This window comes from Podarcis vaucheri (assembly GCF_965113315.1).
Source record: "Podarcis vaucheri genome assembly, chromosome: 8".
NCBI lineage: Eukaryota > Metazoa > Chordata > Lepidosauria > Squamata > Lacertidae > Podarcis > Podarcis vaucheri.
Window position 1 is genome coordinate 60,507,698 of NC_138766.1, and position 20,821 is coordinate 60,528,518.

Below are 20,821 nucleotides of genomic sequence, written 5' to 3' on the forward strand. Positions count from 1 at the left end.
AGGCACCAGCTTGCGAGGGTGATGGGAGGGGGGTAAGGTTCTCATAAAGGATGCTATTTTAGCAAGAATTCCCTTTCCCCCTCCAGTAGGTATAGCTAGTACTGGCATAGGGATGTCTACTGTCAGAGGTGCCAGCTTGCGAGGGCGATGGAGAGGATAACATCACTCATGTGATGTCCCAGTGTTGTGAGGAGCTGGGGGCCACCCTACTCCTACAATTTCCTCCAAGGGGAAGAAACAACTCTTAGTTGAAACCAGCAGTCATGGCTTCCTTCTTTCCAAGCAAACCATGAGTGTTGATTTGCTCACAAAGCTAAGCCAACCCTGATGTATGTTCTTTTCCAGCTGGGAAAAGGGAGGAGCAAAGAGGTTATGATTGAGAAGAACTGTATGTATTAATAAGCTGCTTGTTCGCAGTAAGCCATAGCTTATTTTTAACTACGGCTTTCCACAATGCGTGAACCAATTCTGTGTATCTTCCAGGAGACTAAAATCTTGTTTTCATAAAATGAAACTTTAACCTCTGTGAACAAACCTCCTCTTCAACCACAGCTTGCACCCTTGTAGCGGCAAATATCTTTGGTGAAGTAAAACATTTAATTTAGTTGAAAATAGAACTTGGCAAATTTATAGACGAATGGTCCACATGGCTGTATGGCTCTTGAAGGTAATGCCACGTGTGTGAACCCACAGCAGGAGTACTAGCTGAGTTTGTTCATATCCAATAAGCTATAGCTCCTGATACAGCTCTTTTTTGTTTTTTAGGTTCTTTGCAAGTGATGAATAAAACCAGGAAGATAATGGAAAATGGAGGTGCCACTTTTGTCAATGCATTTGTCACGACCCCGATGTGCTGTCCATCTCGTTCCTCGATGTTGACAGGAAAATATGTTCACAACCACAATGTTTATACCAACAATGAAAATTGTTCTTCTCCTTCCTGGCAAGCAACGCATGAACCACGTACCTTTGCAGTGTATCTGAACAACACTGGGTATAGGACTGGTAAGTTTCCACACATACACCCCTTTAAAATCTTTGATTAAAAAAATAACCTTGCTTTTTATTGATGTTCTTTAAAACGTCATCAGGGTAATTGTTGGAAGGGATGTGTCACAGCAACCTTGCTGAAACAAGAGCTGGGTCTTGTTGCTGCCCAAATGGGAAACCAGAGAGAACCTATGCATAGCAGTTTGAGTTGAAATAATAGAATCATAGAATTGCAGAGTTGCAGGGGACCTTAACGGTCATCTTGTCCAATCCCCTGCAATGCTGGAATCTCAACTAAAGCACACACAACAGATGGTCATCCACCTCTGCTTAAAAGCCTCCAATGAAGGAGACTCTCCACCACCTTCCAAGTAGTCCATTTCACGGTCGAACAGCTCTTAACCACCAGAAAGTTATTCCTGATGTTAAGTCAGAATCTTCTTTCTTGTAACTTGAATCCCTTGGTTCAGGTCCTACCCTCGAGAGCAGGAGAAAGCAAGCTTGCTCCACCTTGTATGTGACAGCCCTTTCAATATTTGAAGATGGCAGTGCTTGAGAGAGACCTAAACCAGGGATGTGGAACCCGTGGCTCTCCACATATTGTTGAACTACACCTCCCATCATCACTGACTATTGGGCATGCTGACTGTGGCTTATGAGCGTTGAAGTCCAACTACATCTAGAAGGCCACAGGTTCCCCATCCCTGCTATCAGCCTGCCATGGTAGGCAGTAAAGGTTTGTGTTCAGGGGCAGGATACCTCTGAGGACTGCTGCGTTTATGGATTGCTGGAAGCTTTTAAAAGCATATGGCTGGTCATTGTTGGAAATGAACCACTAGTCTATATCAACCTTTTGGTCTGACCTTTCAAGGTACCTCTTATGTTCTTAAGGCAGTAACAAACAACAGTGGAAAGATGTGAACAGGTCAGGCAGAACAGATTTCTTTGGACGGCAGTGTCTGATTCCCTTTCTGAAATTGACTTGTTTAAGTCTCAGTCGCACTGGAACTACCTCATGTGTTTTTTATCATGACTAAAATAAATGTCCTAACTTGAAAGTATAAGAAGGGTTCTCCTGTACAGTGGTACCTCGGGTTACATACACTTCAAGTTACATACACTTCAGGTTACAGGCTCCACTAACCCAGAAATAGTACCTCGGGTTAAGAATTTTGCTTCAGGATGAGGACAGAAATCGTTCTGTGGCAGTAGCAGGAGGCCCCATTAGCTAAAGTGGTGCTTCAGGTTAAGAACAGTTTCAGGTTAAGAATGGACCTCCGGAACGAATTAAGTACTTAACCTGAGGTACCACTGTACTGACTTTGCCAGTGGAATTTCTGTGAATTGTTGAGCTGGGGGTGGGGATGAAGCTGTCCACACACCACTTCTTCTTCTCCTCCTCCTCCTCCTCCTCCTCCTCCCCCTCCATGCTTTTCCTACCTGCGGCAAGGAGTTTAATACTTTTCCAAGGCAGATCTGAATAACTGTTGACAAATAATGCATGGAGCCTTTTTTATTTTATAACACTTATAATGATAGAAAAACTTCACTTTGTACTGGAGATCTGTTTCATGCATTATGCTGTCTTCATGGCTGTCACTGAGGGGGGGAAATACCATACAGATGCCTTCTATGTGGGAAGCCCTTTGCAAATCGGCTCCAATGGGGCTCAAGCCAATTGTAAACACATTAGCAAAAGTCTTATTTTGGCTGAAAGACATTTTGCTTGTATGGGTTAAACTGGCCTGAGTGTTATGGGATCTTCATATGATGTCCTGTGTGGAAGAACACTTATTAATATAGCAGATTGCTTCCATTATAAAACAAACTACATATTAATATAACAGATTGTTCCCATTGTAATATATGAAGCAGGCCAACTTATGCAGGGGACTACTTACTAGAATACTATTAGATTTTAGTTTGGTTTTGTCCTCACTGCCATAACTTTTGTTGAGAAAATATTTGTATACTTAAAAGCACAGGGGGTGGACCTGTGGCTTCCATATTGTGTTGGACTACTTTATTTGTTATTTCATTATTAAGCTGTTCTTCATTTTTTGAAAAAGTCACAGAGCTGTTTATTGAAAGAACAATACTATTAAAATCTCAGGAACGAGGTTATCAGCTCCAAACAGCCGTGACATAATACAGCTAATCATCTGTCCAATAGATTAGAAGTCTCAAGGGACTGTGTAAAACAGCATCAAAGGCCCATAACTGGCAAAACCGCATGCTCCATGCATCCTCCATGCAGAGTACTATTACAGTAATCAAGATGTAAAATTTCTAGGGCATAGAACACTGTAGTAAGGCTACCTTGGTCCAGGAATGGCCATAGCTTACCAGAAAGTCGTAGCTGGGCATAGGTGTTCCTATCAGCCCCAGCCAGCCTGCCAGCACAGCCAATGCCACTGCCAGCATCTGGAAGGTAGCCATTGGCTACCTCTCAACCAGGCATACAGCTGTATATACACAGATGATCATGGATAATTGCTTTTACTTAACTGAAACACTAAAATAGCTTGTATTGACCAAAGGTGTAGTAGTCTACTCAAGCATCATATAGTACTTAAAAGAGTTCAAAATGCTTAGCAAACCCAACCATGGAAGGGTTGCAGGTGGGCAACTGAGATAGAGTGACTTGCCTAAGGCCAGCTACTGAATTCATGGCAGAAGAGAGAGTCAAACCAGAGACTTGTAGGTCAGTCTCTTAGCCGATATACTACAAGCACCAACTCCTCTGCACTGCCCAGTCCTCCTGCATCTCTTTCTCTATTATACTCTTTCCCTCCCAACTTACGTTATTCAACTTAACATACACGCAACAGCTGCATTCAGTTTCTATGCTATATAAACTCCACTTGGCATAAATAGTCTCTCAAGTACTGAATGCCTCTTCCTTGAAGGACGTTGGCGTTTGTTCTGTTCTGTTGGTATGCTCTGTTTTCTCTGTTACCTGGTTGCTGGGAATCACAAGAGGGGAGAGCACTGCTGTGAACATGGGAACGTAAAAAGAACTGTGCTGGATCAGGCTAACGGCTCACCTAGTCCAGCCTCCTGTTCTCCCGGCGGCCAACCGGATCCTGTGGGAAACCCACAACAGGACCCCATGGACATGTTTTGATCCAGAGCCCATTGTGTTCTCTGGTTTTACGTCAAGAACTCCATTGAAATTAGTCGGGCAGTTCCTGGGGAGAGGAATCCCCCTGTGTCACCCCCCTGCAAATAGCTGGAGCAAGCCAAACTTGTGGAGTTTGGGGGGCATAGTGTGGCTTCTACAAGTCACTTTAAAAAAGAAACACACAAGCACTTGTTTCAAAGGAGTATGCCTGTGATTGAAGCAATTATGAGAACTGCGGGCCGGTGTTTACGAGTGTTGCAATTAAAGGGTCTCCTGGGGAATCAGACACATTATCATAGACGGCTTGTGTGTGCAGACAATGGAATGACATTGGAAAGTCAGCTTTCGTTTGAAACATACTACGTGGAAAAACAACCATGACTCGGCTAAAACAAACAAAAAATGTCTAAAAACTCTAGGATTGTAGCCAACTAAGTTCCACTCAGGGTAGACCCTGCCTCCACCTAGTTCCAGAACAGAAATTGCCCAAACTTGCAGTTCAGTCTTTCAGCATTGGTGCTGGGACAGTGTCATCCACCACATATCATGACGTCAGGCTAGCTTAGGGAGCACAGTGCAGGCTGCAAGGCACACTGCTCTATCCTCAAACACCTCACCACCAGTTATCACCACTCGGCCCCTGTCACCTGATGTGCCTTCCTAATGATAGGGACAGCCCTGCTAAACGTAGGATATTACTGAGCTATGACATTTTATTTTATGCTTTCCTTTGAGACTCCTCAATCAGCTGCTTAGGAAAACGTAAGCAAACAAGTTTAAGGAAGCACAGTGTAATTCTTCCTTGACCAATTCCTCATTTGTCACCAAATGCTTCTTAGTTGTCTGGGTATCAAGTATAATAATTGTTCACCTTGAGAAGGATTGCTGTTTACACAAGCTCAATTAGGCATAGTCAAAGAGACTGCCATTATTCTGAGCTGGCAAAGTATGTTACATGTGCTTAAACAATGGCACTGTGTCCTGGGAACAGTTAGCAAAACTGCCAGTATTGCAGATAAAATCTGTCTCATTAAAATGCAAAAATCTACATTTATCTTTGCTATTATCCCTGTGGGCACCATTAGATACAATAATGAAAAGATGTTCCCTGAAATGGTATTACTTTTTAATGAGACATTTTATTCACTCAGCTGTACTTCGTATTTTATTAATTATACAAACAGAAATGGCTTCCTAATTCTCATTGCTTCTGTTTCTAAATATGTATGTTGCCTGTGGCTATCAATGAATAGATTTCAGACATGAGCAAGGAAAAAAGCTTCACAGTTGCAACCGGTTGGAGCATGTAGGTAGGGTTTTGTTTGCTTTAATGAGCCAAGTGTAAAAGAAGAAGAAAACAACAGAGAATACTACAATTGTGGAAAATTTGAAAGTCCAATGCAGGATGCTATTTAGGCCTATTGCTCACAAGGCACTCGTACACTGTCCTGTGCATTATTACCTGTTTTTAAGCTATCTAGTGGGAAAGTGACTTTCTTTTTCATTTAAGTAAAAGGATGGCTGTCTTTACATCATCATTGATTTGGTGCACAGCATTTATTTATTTGTGAAAATATTTACAGATCACCCTCTTATGGATGGATCAGTTCCACACTGCCCCAGCCTAGCTGCCACTTTCTCCCACTCCAGCCATGTTTCAATATGTGGCACCAATGCCTGTGCTGGGAGGGTGGCTGCATAGCTTCCACAGTGCTTGCCCCTCAGCTGCATGGTCTCCACAGAGCTGGCCACTTTTGCAGTATAGTAGGAACAAGAGGTTCTTATTGTACTGGATATGATGAGAATATAGAAAGAAATCAAAGTGCAGTACAAAAGGGCTAGAGAAATAATCAGGAATTTAAAGAACAGAGGTGTTTTGTCCTTACAATTAAGTACTTGGCATTTTGTTTTAGTTCAAAAAATTATTTATATTGGTAACCCCATCACATCATGATGACGATTTTGTTTTGATGCTAGGGTCAGTTTTTCTCCACTTGTCTTGACAGGAAGTCCTGATTTCAGTCCACAACAAATCCAGCCTCTCCTGAAGGGAGCATGTATTACTTATTTTTGTCCAATCAGGGCGGTGAACATGGTCCACTCCTTTATCTTCAGCTATAAGGTAGATTTTTGTAGGGATGGAGGAGAGGACTATAAATGACTGCTAGCTTTGAAGGCTATGCACTGTTTCCACAATTGGAGACAGCATTGCTTCTGATGGAAACCATGGGAGGAGTGAATGCTCTTGCGCTCATGTTTGGCCCATTGGTTTCCCACAGACATCTGGTTGGCCAGTGTGAGAACAGGACGCTGTACTAGATGGGCCATTGGCCTGATCTAACAGGCTCTTCTTATGATCTTACAGTTTTGAACCTGGATTTCCCCAGGCTAATCTGGTATCTGCTGTTTGGAAGGAAAATGTCCCCATGTTTGCTTAGCTCTAGAAGAATATGGTTCATTGAATTAACACCAGATTAATGGCTGTTTGAAAAGACGAGGTGGTTTTATTTCATTTCCCTCCATATGGTAATTAAAGCTGCAGCCACTTAGGCAAATCGGGAAGTGGATGAAATCTGAGAATCACTGTGTCTGCGCATGGAAAGTCATTTAGAAGAGCAGCGCTATGAGGAATTCCTGTCTCAATACTCTGGTAGTAGCTGAACTCTCTTTCTGCTCTTAAACACTTCTGAGCTGGGAAACCTGTAGCAGTAACTTTGGAAAGTTCCAGTTAGCTCTATAAAAGTGCCCTTAATAGGTCTGGACCATGTTACCTAAATATTAAATTTTGAGGCCACCTGCTCACCTAGCTGTCTGATAATGAATTATGTTAATAGGGAATTATATCGGGAGTGGAGAAGCTTTTTCATCCGGAAGGGCAATCTACCGAAGGCCACATGCCTGTGGTGGGCGGAGCTAGATGCAAAAGTGGGCGGAGCAATTAACATTATTTTTACCTTTGTATAGTGGGCTAGTTTCTACGTAGACTCATGTAATCATCTCTGTCCTCCATCTAGGCAAACAAGAAGCATTGTCAGAATTCAATGATATATTCCAGGCAGGCACACAAGGAAGGTACAATGTAGGGCTACTAAGGATTGAGGCCTAAAGAGAGGGGATTGTTTTGGGTGCCAGGTAGAGATGCAACGTGGCGTAATGGTTAGAGTGTTGGACTAGGACCTGGGAGGTGTGGGTTCAAATCCCCTCTCCACCATCAAGCGCACTGGGTGACCTTGGGCCAGGCACCATCCCTTAGCCCAGGGGTGCCCAAACTTTTTTCAAAGAGGGCCAGATTTGATGAAGTGAACGTGTGTGAGGATGAAATGGGGAGGAAGAGAACCATGTGTACCACCTTGAGATCCTTGGAAGATTAAGGTGGTATAAAAATGTAATAAAGAAATATAAAATAAATAGAGAGGCCTGAAGGGTCCCGTTTGGTCCCTGGGCCTGAGGTCCCCCATCACTTACTTAAATTAACAAAGGTGTAGTTAAAGATAGAATACTTCAAACATATGGTTTGTAGCTGTGTCTAAACTGTGGGCTTTGAAAACAAACAATTGTTTTCTGTAAATTAATCAACGTATTCTGACAATCTACTGCACTTCCTGGTATTTCTACTGTACTTCTGTTTGTAAACTGCTTTGAAAACCACAGCTCGCCCCTATACACGAAGCCAAGCCAGAGCACAACTAAATGCAGCACAGCCATCTTCTCAGAAAAACTCTTCACAAGCTCAAGAGGTCAAGACACGAAAGCTTTAGCAACTAATCTACACTTAATGACCCACCCAGTGGTATTCAGAATATCACTCATGAAATCACCCAAGATATCCCTCAAGTAATTAAGGAACAAAAGAAGAAAAGGCACACTAATCTAGGAACTTCCTCTCTGCCCAAAACGTTGGAGGCTATACACCACACCCCTCAACAGTATTTATAGGAACTCAAACACCAGATTCTGCTCTGTTCCAGTAACAAGAAGCCGAAAGCACCAGCCTGAAGATGACGAGTGAGACCTCGTCGAAACGTCGCACAGACACCCCGACTCTTACACGGGAAGACACCCGAAGACACCAAAACCTATATATATATATATATACACACACACACACACATCTGTTCATCCATGAATTTTGGGTGTGACCAAGACCAAGTATCTATGCCCAGGAGTGCGACCAAACCTACATTTCCTCTTTCTCTTTTCACAGCTTTTTTCGGGAAATACCTCAATGAATACAATGGCAGCTACATCCCTCCTGGCTGGCGAGAGTGGGTTGGATTAATCAAGAACTCTCGTTTCTATAACTATACTATTTGTCGCAATGGCCTCAAAGAGAAGCACGGCTTTGATTATGCAAAGGTATTGCACAGACATGTTTCCATAGTATTAGGTGTTATCTGTAAAACTCCCCTTTTTTTCATCATGCTAGAAGAATTAATGTTATGTTCAAGGTCTCTCGATTTCTGCCCACCCATGGCCTTAAATCTTGTGTTCTGATCTGTAGGGTTAGAACTCCTTTGAAATGTAACTGCGTTCACAGAACGGAAAAGCCCATTCAGTGCTGCTGTGAATTTGTAATGGATCCTACCCCCCTCAACTTAAATGTGATTTAATTAGGATTTGTGTTCTCTGATACTCTTCACGGTTTTTTTTCTATAGAAAAGAAGTACATGCGTTATTAAATACTTTAAGAATATTATTGCATTTTTAAAACACCCTTGAACTCAAAAAGCTGGTTGAGCTTCAGGTGCGAGAAGATGTTAGCTGGAAATTGGGGTAGAATACCTTCAGTGAATTTCCCCTTTAAATACTGTATAGCCACTCCTCAACCATATTTTGAACTTCTAGGAGTTTGAGGAGTTATTTGGGGAGTTCTGTGGGGTCAGTTAATTTGTAGGTTCTTTGCAATGGGGTGAAACTGATCACAGCTGTTCGGGTTGCCCCAACAGTGTTGTGCAAAATGCACTCGGCCTCCTTTCAGTGTTTGCTTTTGCAGCTGTTCAGGAATTTGTATCCACATTGTTTGATTGATTAGTCATGCCTGGAAGTGTTTGAAGCTGCACACATTGTCTTGGAACTCTTCTCTGGAGCTCACACCCATTCGTTGGGCCAAAAATTGAATGCTTAGAGTTGGCAGGTGGCTTAATTATTGAGTTTTCATCTTTACATTTTTTGTTCCTTCCTCTTTCTTGCAGATTTTCACTTTACTACCTTGGCTCTCCATTAAGCTAGGGGTGTTGTTGTTGGTTGGGGGTTGGCAAGGGGCTACTTTGACAATAGCAGCTGCACTGCTGCTCTAAACTATGCAATTTAAAAAGAAGACTCACTGATGGTTAGATGTGTTCGTGCACATTTTAAAAATTATTTAAAATATTTTATAAGTTGCTCTTCATCTGATTCTGATTCTAGGGCAGCACGCAAACACTGTGTGTGTGTGTGTTTGTGTGTGTGTGTGTGTGTAAGTGAGTAAACAAATAAGCAATTTAAACCATTATGTATGAGATGGCTTAGACAATGTTAAATGGCAGTATGAATTAAAATGTTTTAACCTTGCACCAAAATGATTGCAGTGTGGGTACCAGGCAAGCCTCTCTAAGAGGGCATTCTAAAGTCAAGGTGTCAATACTGAAAGAGCCATCTCCTGTGGCCAAATAATGCTCTCCTGCCCGAGAAGGCAATTGGAGGAGAACTTCAATTGGAGGAGAACTCCTAAGAAATGAGTGGGATGATTCTTATTGTAACAAGAACACAGATAGCATGATTTGTGAGTCTGAGCTATGATCTAGGTCAGGTTTCCTCAAACTCTGCCCTCCAGATGTTTTTGGCCTACAACTCCCACGATCCCTAGCTAGATAGTGGTCAGGGATGATGGGAATTGTAGTCCCAAAACATCTGGAGGGTCAAGGTTGAAGAAGCCTGATCTAGGTGGATATTCCTGGTTCAGATCTCACTTCTTTCGTAAACTCATCATGTTGCCATAGCGTGGTTTGCCATTTTCAGTGACAGCTTTCAGCCAGTGGTTGCATTTGGGCAGTTCCACAAAATCACTGTTTATTGTGTTGAGAGCAATATTCCTCAAGCCTTGGTCTCAAGCACTTCCCCAATTCCTTTCTGTGGTGCAGTTGTCAATAATAATAATAATAATAATAATAATAACAACAACAACAACAACAACAACAACAATAATACACCGCCCATCTGACCGGGTTTCTGGCTGGAAAGAGGCATTTTCTCTTTCCCATTAAACACAGCTTGTTATGCAGATCAGCAGACTTGTTTACTGTTAGCTATGGGTTGTGTCCAATGCTAGTCCAACTCAGAGTAAGTCCATTGAAATGAAGTGAATCTTAAGTTAGTCACGTTCATTTACTTCAGTGAGTCTACTCTGACTATGGCTAGCATTTGTTTAAACAGCTGTGCCTAACAATCACTGTATGTCAGTTTGGACAAACTAAGCTATGGTAAATGGGAAACTCCTTGCAGCTGCACCAAAGGAAGGGGGAGTGTATGAGTCACTGTGACTTGTTCTTGTCACACTAAACTATGGCTACATCTGAACTAGGCCATTTTGAAAAGGGCAAGTAATAACCTTAAAAAAAATTGTATATAAAATAGACAAAGTGTATTCCGTTTGTGCATTATTGCAGTACTGAATCATTGTATTGTGGTTGGGTCAGAAAGACCTGTGTTCAGTTCCTTCCTCATCTCTGAATTTACTGCCTTAATCCACCCTTTCCTCTGTTCTTGCTTTGCCTTGACACCTTTTGCCTCCGTTCTCCCTTGCTATCCTGTTTGTTAATCCTTCCCAGAACACAGCTGTTCATCTGGGCACAGACTTGACTTTGGAACGGAATTGTAATTCTGGTCTTTGGGAATTGTGTCTGCTTCTTTAGCCCAGCTTTTGAAACTGGAGCCTGAGAGAAATCGCGTTTGTTTCATAGCTCACCCTAGCAGAATGAAGCACTGTGATATGGTCTGGTATAAGCGACGCACTTGGCAATTCTTGTTTTTGTGTTGAATGTTTGTTTCAGGACTATTTCACAGATTTGATCACTAATGACAGCATTAACTATTTCAAAACGTCTAAGAGGATGTATCCCCATAGACCTATAATGATGGTTATCAGTCACGCGGCTCCCCATGGTCCTGAAGACTCTGCGCCACAGTTCTCTGAGCTCTATCCAAATGCTTCCCAGCACATGTAAGTTAAACATTGCACCATGACTATGCTGATGATTTGACTGCTGCTTAAATGCCCCTGCATAAAACATGACATTACTGTTTAGACTGAATGAGGGGGGCTTTTTCTTAATTGTGTATCTTGCCGCTAGATGTCAGGATGACAGCTCATGATTTTCTTTGCAGAGGTTGTGTCTGTTGGAGGTTTCTGCCTCTTTGGTGACTATAGGAGAACCTCGGAGGCGTCTGTGTAGGGTGATATGTACCAAATGTTTCGCTATTTTGCAGGTTCTCTTCCTATTTTTCTGCCCTGGTCCGTCAGATAGATGAGCTGTAGATAGGCTGCTAACTTACACACACTTCTGGAGTAAGCACCATTGCACTCTATTATAATTTATAATCTAAGAATATGAGTACAGTAGTACCTTGGTTCCCGAATGGCTTAGTTGTCAAACAAACCGGCTCCTGAATGCCTCAAACTCAGAAATAAGTGTTCCGGTTTGCGAATGTTTTCCAGAAGCCAAATATCCGACGCGGCTTCCACAGCTTCTGATTAAGTGCAGGAAGCTCCTGCAGCCAATCGGAAGCTGCGCCTTGTTTTTCGAATGGTTTCAGGAGTTGAACGAACTTCAGGAATGGATTAAGTTCAAGAACCAAGGCACCACTGTATAGGATTATAGATGTTTAAATGAATGGTGGATGCCTTTTGTCTCTAGGTTAAATGCACATGCAGATCCACAGTATATATTTAAAGCATACTTAAAACTCATGGTTTCCCGGGAACTGTAGTTTGTTAAGGGTGCTGGGGCTATGGTTCCCAGGATTCTGTGGAGGAAGTCATGTGCTTTATCAGCGTGCATTGGATATGCTTCAAATGGATATTGTGAGTCTGCCTCCAAGGCACCATGCAATTGTACAGACAGCCATTTCACATGCTGCAGCTCCTGGGATTCTGCATGTTTGTGCATTGCTTTACAGCTCAGAAGACAGTGGCCGATACGTTATACAGCTATCTGGCTGGAAACTAGTGTCCAGGTTCCTTTCCCAGCCTGATAGAAGTTTCTGTGACCTTGGTGTAGCGATAGCTCACAGGTGCAGAGCAGGAAGGCTCCCCCTTCCCTGTGCATCTGGTTATTATTGTATGTTCTTTCTTAGGTATCTAGGATGCTGCCTTTATACCAGGGCTGCTTATTTGTCCATCTAGGCCAGGGCTGTCTAATCTGACTAGCAGAAGCTGCTATCCAGGGTCTCAGGGAAACGTCTCCCACCAACCGCTACCCGAGCCTTTTAACTAACTACACATGCCAGGGATTGAAGAACATAGGACTTCTGCATGTGTGTAAGGGGGTGGTATCAGAGGCTTTTAAGCTTCCTGTATGATGTTCAACAGAAGTTACCCTTTGGCATTTAATCCTACTGTACATTTTAATGTGTGACAACTTATTTTAGCAAGAATGAGCAAGCATTTGCTGCTGAGCACCATCCGATCTGCCGTTAACATTCAATAGTGGTGCCACCTGAGGTGGAAGAATGGATTGTACAGTTTTAGGTTGTAGCTGTGAATCACTTTTTAAAATGCTAATTACGTTTTGAAATCTCCCTGCCCGTGGAAACTGGCACAACAAGAGAGCGGGTTGATCATTTCTCTTTGATGTTATAGGGGTTTTTCCACTTTGTAGGAAGCTCCTTTTTTTAAAAAAAAAAAATATATTTCAGAATTGCACACTCATATAGTTCACTTTATTGCTTCAGAATTCTGCGCCCTCATCTTACTGAATGCGTAGGTTTATCCTGGAGGTGAATGCAAACCAGAGTTTAACCTGTGGTTAGAAACAAGTTTCCTACAGTGACCTGAAGCAAGACACTGTGAGCAAGACACTGTAGTCACCTTGAGTGCTGCAAAAGGAAAGAGAGAGGAGTTTGAGCAGGAGAAAGCAGGATAACACAGAGGGACTGATCATAGGCTTAGGAGAGTTACAAATACTTGGTCTCCACTGAGCCTTGTGTTTTAAGGAGGTTTGTGTCTGGCAGCTCTGGAAACTTGTTTTGTCCTGAATGTTGAGACAAATTAGACTTTGTTTTTTTTTTCAAGCAAAGCAACTTGTGCTTAAATTCTGTGATGTTGGGATATTATGGGAATGTCAAAACGGTGAGGGATTAGGAGGCTCCCACCACAGAGCAGGGCCGTGGTGCTGCCTGAGGGCATGCCAGTATTGCAAGTCATAGCAAACATAAATTATTTCTCTTGGTAACAATACATACCTACCAGGTATCAACATAGCAGTATAAACAACAACAACACTTTTTGTGTCTCTTCTTCAAGAAGTGACTGTCATTTTCTCCTTTAAAGATCTCACTGAAGGTGCTTGATTTGCTCTTTCTCATATCTAGGTGTGCGGATTGAATGTAAAATTTAGCTCCTCAAGTGACACTGGGCTTCTTTTTTGAGGGTGGGTAGGGGGATTTTAAAAAATTGTATGCATTCTCCATGTTAGGAAGTTGCCGCGTTAGGAATGTTATGTATGAGAAATATTTAGTTTTATGTGTATTTAGACTAAAAAAAAAAAAGCTTCACAAAGATTTTATCAGTGTGTATAACGTGCAAATACATCTAGTTATGTGATGTGCAGGTGATTTTTCAAAGGCAACCAAGTGAAAACATGCAACATACATTAAACTGTAAGAACAAGGCAAAGCAATAGGAAAAACCACCAAAGAATTGTTATTCAGTGTAATGTATGTTCTGGCTGTAATCCTAAGTGAAGTTTTTGTTGGCACAGCTCTGATTAAGTCAGTGGGGCTCTGCCAGAACAAGTGGATTTCAGCATAGAATCCCATTCTTAAATTGTCTGCAGAAGGCAAGATCAAGGCCTACAGTCTATTTTGAGAATTGCCATTGGCTAGGGAAATATACCCTGAAATTGTTTGAAAAGGGATGTGTGGGTGTGGGTGTGTAATGGTGTCATAAGTGCCTAAATCAAGTGTGTGAGTCTAATAAGGAATGTGACTGTTATTGCTTTTTCTTCCCTTGGGGATCACCATTAGATCCACGATACAGCAGGTACTTGCTAATTATTCTGTTTCCCTCTTAAACGGAACATGTATTTGTGTTGAGAGAGGCCTCTGCATAAGTGTCTCTGGAGAATCACTGCCGATTCCGGTGTGCTGTATTGGTTAAGCTATTTGGTCTGAAGCAGATTCTTACATCTAGTTTAACATTATTTGACAGGGCTTAATCACGGAGAGAAACTTATTGTGTCTTTTGCCTCTCGTGGAATATTTAAACGTGTGCTTGCTGTAATGGAAACCTCTTGGACTAATCACTTTCAGTTTTGGTCCCTTGATGTTTCTGGAAACGCTGTGAAATCATACCGTTGGCTGTATTTCTGATCCTAAGAGACTATTCTGAGGGTGTTTTCACTCATGACACTAGGCTAGGAGTGCTTCTTAATCTAGAATGAATCATTTCTCAAAGCTGCTAATAGAAAGTGGAATGTGATCTTTGGACAATCAAGTGTACATTTTAGCCCTCGTAGGTTGTTTATGGGAAATGCATCCCAGTTTAAAATCACTTCATTTAGACTTCAATCCTATACTACCGACTGATCTCAGTGGAACTGGCTTCTAAGTAGAAATGCACAGTACAGATAACTTACAAACCAGCTTCAGACCTTTCTGGTGGTGCTAATGATTTTTAGCTTGATGCTGGGTATGATCCTATGCATGAGTCCCAGGTCAATGAAATCCTGATTAGGTCAATTTGGTCTCTAGAGGGGTGTGTTGAAATCCCTTACTAGCTCCAGATGCCCCATTAAGCTTTGTGGGTGTCTGAGCTTCAGTGTCTCCCTCAACCTCCCCATGCCGCATGGCAAACTGCTTTTGAAATCTGGGATGCAACAGTGTTGTGTGGCTTTGCTCTTTGGTGAAAAATAAGGACAACATCCTGCTGAGCTCATGCAGAACTTCCGTTCTTTTTCTTTTCAATGTCTCTAAAGTATTTCTCTGGGTTATAAACATAGAAGGCTTAATGAAGGGAGCAGATGTGTTTATTAAAGGTTGGGAAAGCAATTATAAGAGTAATGTCGTAGTCAAGAATTTGGCTTGCATTCTGCATGTGCAAACACTTCTTTTTGGATCATAGATAGAGCCTGGACCCTGGGTAGCAGCTCCTTCACATATCCTGCTTAGGCAGTTGCACTGGTGGAGGAAGAGGAGTGCGGGAGGAGCGCACTGCCCCCGGCAATGCAATCCCGGCAGGGTGCCATCGCAGCTGCCCCCTGCCTGCATGCTCCACCCCCAGGATGCGTGCCCCGCCCCTGTGGGCGGTGCGCCCCACTCCCAGGGTGCACACCAGCCCCACTCCCGCCTGCTCTCCGCCCCCAGTTCTGGAGCATGAAGCTCCGCCACTGGGCAGTTGATCTATCTCCCACCACAAGAACCACCCACCCCTAAGGCCTCTGTCTTTCTAAGATTCAAGATCATTTCGATGTAGGGCCTCTCCTGCCTCAGATTTAATGTAGAAATGAATAGATAAATATGTTGTAGGAGCAAAGCAGGTAAAGATGCTACAGAGAACTGACAAAATCTGTCTATGTAAAGGAAATGGTGGTGGTGTACAAGCAAAACCTTTCTGTTCAAAAAGACTGTGTCATGTTGGAATGTAAGCACATTCAATGCTATTCAGCATTGAACTATGTTTTTTTTCTGCAGAAGAAAAAACCAGGAACAATAGTCGCATAGATGTGAGGAGCACAATTGCGTATGTTGTAGGATATGACACCATCTTCTAATCATGTTAAAAGAAAATGAAAATTTGTGCGATCTGGGTATTCTTTCCCAGACACCTGCTTATTGTGATGAAGGGCTTCAGAAAACATCTCAGAGTTAATGCATAGAATACTGGAGTTGTAACTGGGTCAGATCCCAGATCTGCAGTGTATACAGCTGGATTTGCTTAGTTGCTATTGCTTAATCTTACCTCTTGATTTATGGAAATGTATTTTCTTTTATCACATTTTTTTCAAAGATCCTGTTATGCTAAGCATGCAAATCATATCAAATCAGGCATTTTACGGGCAAAGCGTGCAGGTATTAACAAGAGAAATGAACTTTTGGAAGCTTCTAAACTATCATCTCTCTCTTTCTCTCTCTTTTTTTAAGAACTCCCAGTTACAACTATGCACCAAATATGGATAAGCATTGGATCATGCAATATACAGGTCCCATGCTTCCTATCCACATGGAATTCACAAATACCTTGCAGCGCAAACGACTTCAAACTTTGCTGTCAGTTGATGACTCCATGGAAAGGGTGAGCAAAATGAAAATCTTGAAAACAATTTTTTAGCCTTCCACTCTCTTTAATCCTGCTGCTGTCATGAGCCCCTTAGTAATATTGTGTTCATGGAAGGCTATCTTACTTGGCTATGAGTGATCGCCAAAGGAGAAAGAAGAAGAAGAAGTTAGCAGAATAATGAATCCCTGTCCCAGAATACAGTATTTCCCACATTGGTGTTAACCCCAAAGAGGCACTCCCCCCTCTTTCTTTCCCCGGTTCATACTTCTCAGTTGAAAGGGGGAGGAACAAAGGGGGTGAGGGAGAGATAGGACTTTCCTATCATAAAGGAGATGTCTGCCCAGAATTCTGCAGCTCTTTGTACGAGGGGAAATGGCATAGAATGATGTGGTATTATTTATAACACTAACAAGCAATTCTGAAGAAGCAACCCTATCCAGGAAATCTTTCAGCAGTTTGGCAGAGTTAGGCTGCGTTTTAATTTGTGTTCTGTAGGTTATTTTCTTAACTTGACTATGACCTTTTCTCAAAAGGAGATTTACTCCTCTGGAATGGTGAGAAGGCGGCTTTGGATACAGATATTACTTGCCTTAGAGTTCCTTGGACAAATATCTGAATTGCATATCTATAACCATGCACGACCGCCATAAGAAGTCATTTTCTATTGTTAAATGTGGCAAAAAGTAATTCCATTTCTGATAGGAAAAGAATGAATTGGATTTAGAAAATGGAGAGAATATATATAGATATATACCATGTGGTTGAGCTCATTCGTTTGGATCCAGAGGAGCTATATCTATTGGCAGAAGCATCCACAAATCCAACCCACTGGCTTGAATCTTCTGGAGCGATTCATTCTGCAGCCACCATTTCTGTGAAACTCTCACTATAATGTTGTTCTCTCTTTTTGATACAGCACATGGTAGGCAGGTAGAAGGTTCCCTGGCATCTTCGTGGATAGGAAATCTCTAATGGAAGGTCTGGGAAAGATCTTCACTTGAGGCCTTGATGACTACCTCTCATCCTGAGTAGAGGATACTGGGTGTTCTTAGAAGGAATAATGGTCTAAGACATATCCATGTGGCTCCATAACCACACGAGAGGAAGACTTTTCAGTAGCAAATGATTTACAACTGCCTTTGTCCATCCTCTGCTATTGAGACAGATATGGTTACAACCAACAGTGGTCACTCACTGTACAGGATATTTGCAGTGGACATATATTGTGTGAAACCCACAAGCTATCTCAAAAACCCTAATAAACTACAATATGAAAAGTTGCTGCCTTGGTGGTGTTGGTTCAACACCGAAATGCAACCGTATAAGATTGTTTGCATATATTTGCTTGTATATGCCTGCTGTGTGTGTGATAGATTTGACTTAGCATTTTTTCCATATTTACTTTTCTATTTATTCTGTTTCAGTTATATCACATGCTAGTGGAGACTGGAGAACTGGAGAATACCTACATTATTTACACTGCTGACCATGGTTACCATATTGGGCAGTTTGGACTGGTCAAAGGGAAGTCAATGCCATATGACTTTGACATCCGCGTCCCTTTCTTTATTCGTGGTCCAAGTGTAGAGCCGGGATCAGTGTACGTTCTCCTATGTCTGCAGCACAGCTGTTGTACCTAATGTAAAATATTTGTAAGCACATTTGATTGTCCTTCTTAAGTGGCTAGTTTTTATTTCAACAAGATTATTGCAAAGCATTGGCTATGAAGATCAAACCTACCCCCTCCCCTTTACATATATATATAGAGAGAGAGAGAGAGAGAAAGAAAAAAAGCACTTGCTAAAGGTATAATGAAGCTCCTTCATTGTTTTATTATAGCCCTGTGCAGTTCTTCTTTTGTGACTTGCTGCTAAAGAGTTATTAGGGTCATGTGAAGATATATTGTACTCATAGTGGCGTAGCAGGCTACATAAATATAGATTTTGTGATGAGTCTACTGGCAAGAGAAGAATGTCTGCTTTATATCACTGCTTAACCTAGACTCATATTTAAAAAATGTCTTGATACAGTATTAGCATGTTCCTGCTAATTGCACAGTTCTGGAAGGGGAACTTTTAGATTTCACTCCTATTATATACAGTTTGACATCAAAGTACTACACTGGAAGTAATTGCCGTTCAAATTCTACAAGGATGTGAAAGGTTGCTTCCAACGTGCCTAATATAACTCTGACCTTTTCTTGTAATTTTGCAGAATATCTCAGTTAGTACTGAATATTGACCTTGCTCCAACAGTTTTGGATATTGCAGGACTTGACACCCCTCCCGATATGGATGGCAAATCTATTCTAAAACTGCTGGACCTTGAAAAAGCAGGAAACAGGTGAGTTAAAGCTCCTTCTTGAAGGCTGTCTGGTAGCAAATGCCTGAGTAAATCAATAAGCAGATAGAAAACGAATTGTGGTAAAAGTAGTGGAGTCGGCCCCTGCTTTCCCAGCTTAAACCTATTTTTAAAAAAACACATTTCTAAAACTGTGGGAACATGTGGGCAGCTAGTTGGTTTGGAGGGAAAATAAATAGTTCACCTTTAATTGCCTAGACAAACATAGTCATAGAGGCCAACAGTAAATATTATTATTTTGATTTCAGGTTTCGAACAAACAAGAAAACCAAAGTTTGGCGTGATACATTCCTAGTGGAAAGAGGGTAATTATTGGGGCTGAGAGAGTTCTGGGAAAATCTTCCTGGTGGGCAACTGCACTTTTTTTTAATGGGCAGCGAAGCAATAAATGTTGCGTGTAAATGCACAGATCTGGCTTCCTTCTTTCTGGTAGCTTGGCCCATTTGTTTGCTGCCATTGACACTGCAGTCTGTGAAGCTCATTCCTTACCTCAAAGCAGCTTCATCCAGCAATTTCCCAGATCCCATTGTTTTTCTTTCCTTCAGCTTGTCTGTTAATTGCTGCTCTTAGCTGTTTGTCCAATGCCAAGAGGTCTTTGCAAGATCCATAGCCCTGCAGCAACAGCCTCTGACTCATGGTTCATGTGTCGGACGTTGAGACTTGGCATTTTTGATGCCTGAGGTCAACCCCGAAATAATATGAAACAGTAATAAAGACAGTTGTGTGTGTGAGCACATCCAGAGAACCTCCCTCTCACTGATGAGTTGCCTTAAGCAGCCTGCTCTTCTTGGGAATAGAGAGAGGAGCATCTGCGAGTGTGTGTGCGTGCGCGTGCATTGTTCCTTTTTGGACATTAATATGTACATGGGAGCAATAAGCTGCTGCCCTTGACCTGTGCACGTTTATTAGAATGCATGAAGGAGCCTTCATAACTCTGGTCAGGCATCCGCCCCTTAGTTGTGTCATGGCCAGAGTGTGGTTCTGCTTCCTGAACTCTTTGTATCCCCTTCACTCTCCCATTCCCACAGTGAGTGTGGGGTTGGGGAGAAGTCTGAAGAAGGGAGTTTCAACTGTGCAAGTACAGTGGTATCTCTGGTTGCGAACAGGATCCGTTCCAGAGCCCTGTTTGCAACCTGTGCCGAACGCAACCTGCGTCTGCGCATGTGCACGGGTCGCAACTCGCTGCTTCTGCGCATGTGCATGATGTCATTTTGAGCGTCCGCACATGCGTGAGCAGCGAAACCTGGAAGGAACCCGTTCTTTAACCCGAGGTATGGCTGTATCTCCCATCTCCTGTGATGCAGAATCTTTCACAGGAAAAGGCTTGTGTGCATGGCAGTCTGTGTAGGGACTCTGCTCAGCTGTTCTAATGTGCATGCATCATTTCAGGGGTGACATCTTCAGTGCTGTCCTCCCTACTTATAGTCTTTTGGGGGGTGTTATATCTGGAAAGGGCTTGCCCGGGGCTTCCACACATCTTCTTAACAGTAGAAGGTCTTATGAAAGGGGATAACTTTGGCTGAAACAGAGAAATCCCCAAAGATACAGATGAAAGCCATTTCCAGGTTTTTACCCTGGGCCTGAAGAACAGCGTTCATCTCAAGGCACATAGCTCACATAGTTCTCAAAGGTTATCAGACTACCATTCTCATCATCCCTGAACATTTCCCATCCTGGGTTGGGCTGGTGGGAGTTGCAGTACAACAATATCTGGGAAGGTACCACATTGGCTTTTTCTTGTCTTTTTGTTATTTGCTACTGCTACAGGGAAAGCTTGCCTTATTTATTTCACGGCATTTTCTATATTGCTTGATTGTCAGGATACCTGTAAGCAATTTATTCATGTGTGCTACTTATAAATGCCTTAGAGTGCT

The 20,821-nt window shown here is 42.3% G+C and overlaps 1 protein-coding gene across 7 annotated transcripts in view; it reads left to right on the forward strand.

Moving 5' to 3' along the window:
- SULF1 (sulfatase 1) overlaps positions 1 to 20,821 on the forward strand; it is a 107,441-nt gene that overhangs the window by 51,875 nt on the left and 34,745 nt on the right. For 6 of the 7 annotated variants that reach the window (XM_082233763.1, XM_082233768.1, XM_082233769.1 and 3 more), the window contains exons 4-10: positions 766 to 1,005; positions 8,319 to 8,470; positions 11,143 to 11,312; positions 16,451 to 16,601; positions 18,011 to 18,186; positions 18,801 to 18,929; positions 19,196 to 19,252. In XM_082233763.1, the coding sequence (XP_082089889.1) occupies positions 766 to 1,005; positions 8,319 to 8,470; positions 11,143 to 11,312; positions 16,451 to 16,601; positions 18,011 to 18,186; positions 18,801 to 18,929; positions 19,196 to 19,252 (1,075 nt within the window). Of the gene's footprint in view, positions 1 to 765; positions 1,006 to 7,096; positions 7,187 to 8,318; positions 8,471 to 11,142; positions 11,313 to 16,450; positions 16,602 to 18,010; positions 18,187 to 18,800; positions 18,930 to 19,195; positions 19,253 to 20,821 lie in introns of those variants that run through there. The other variant, XM_082233767.1, reaches the window with a different exon arrangement.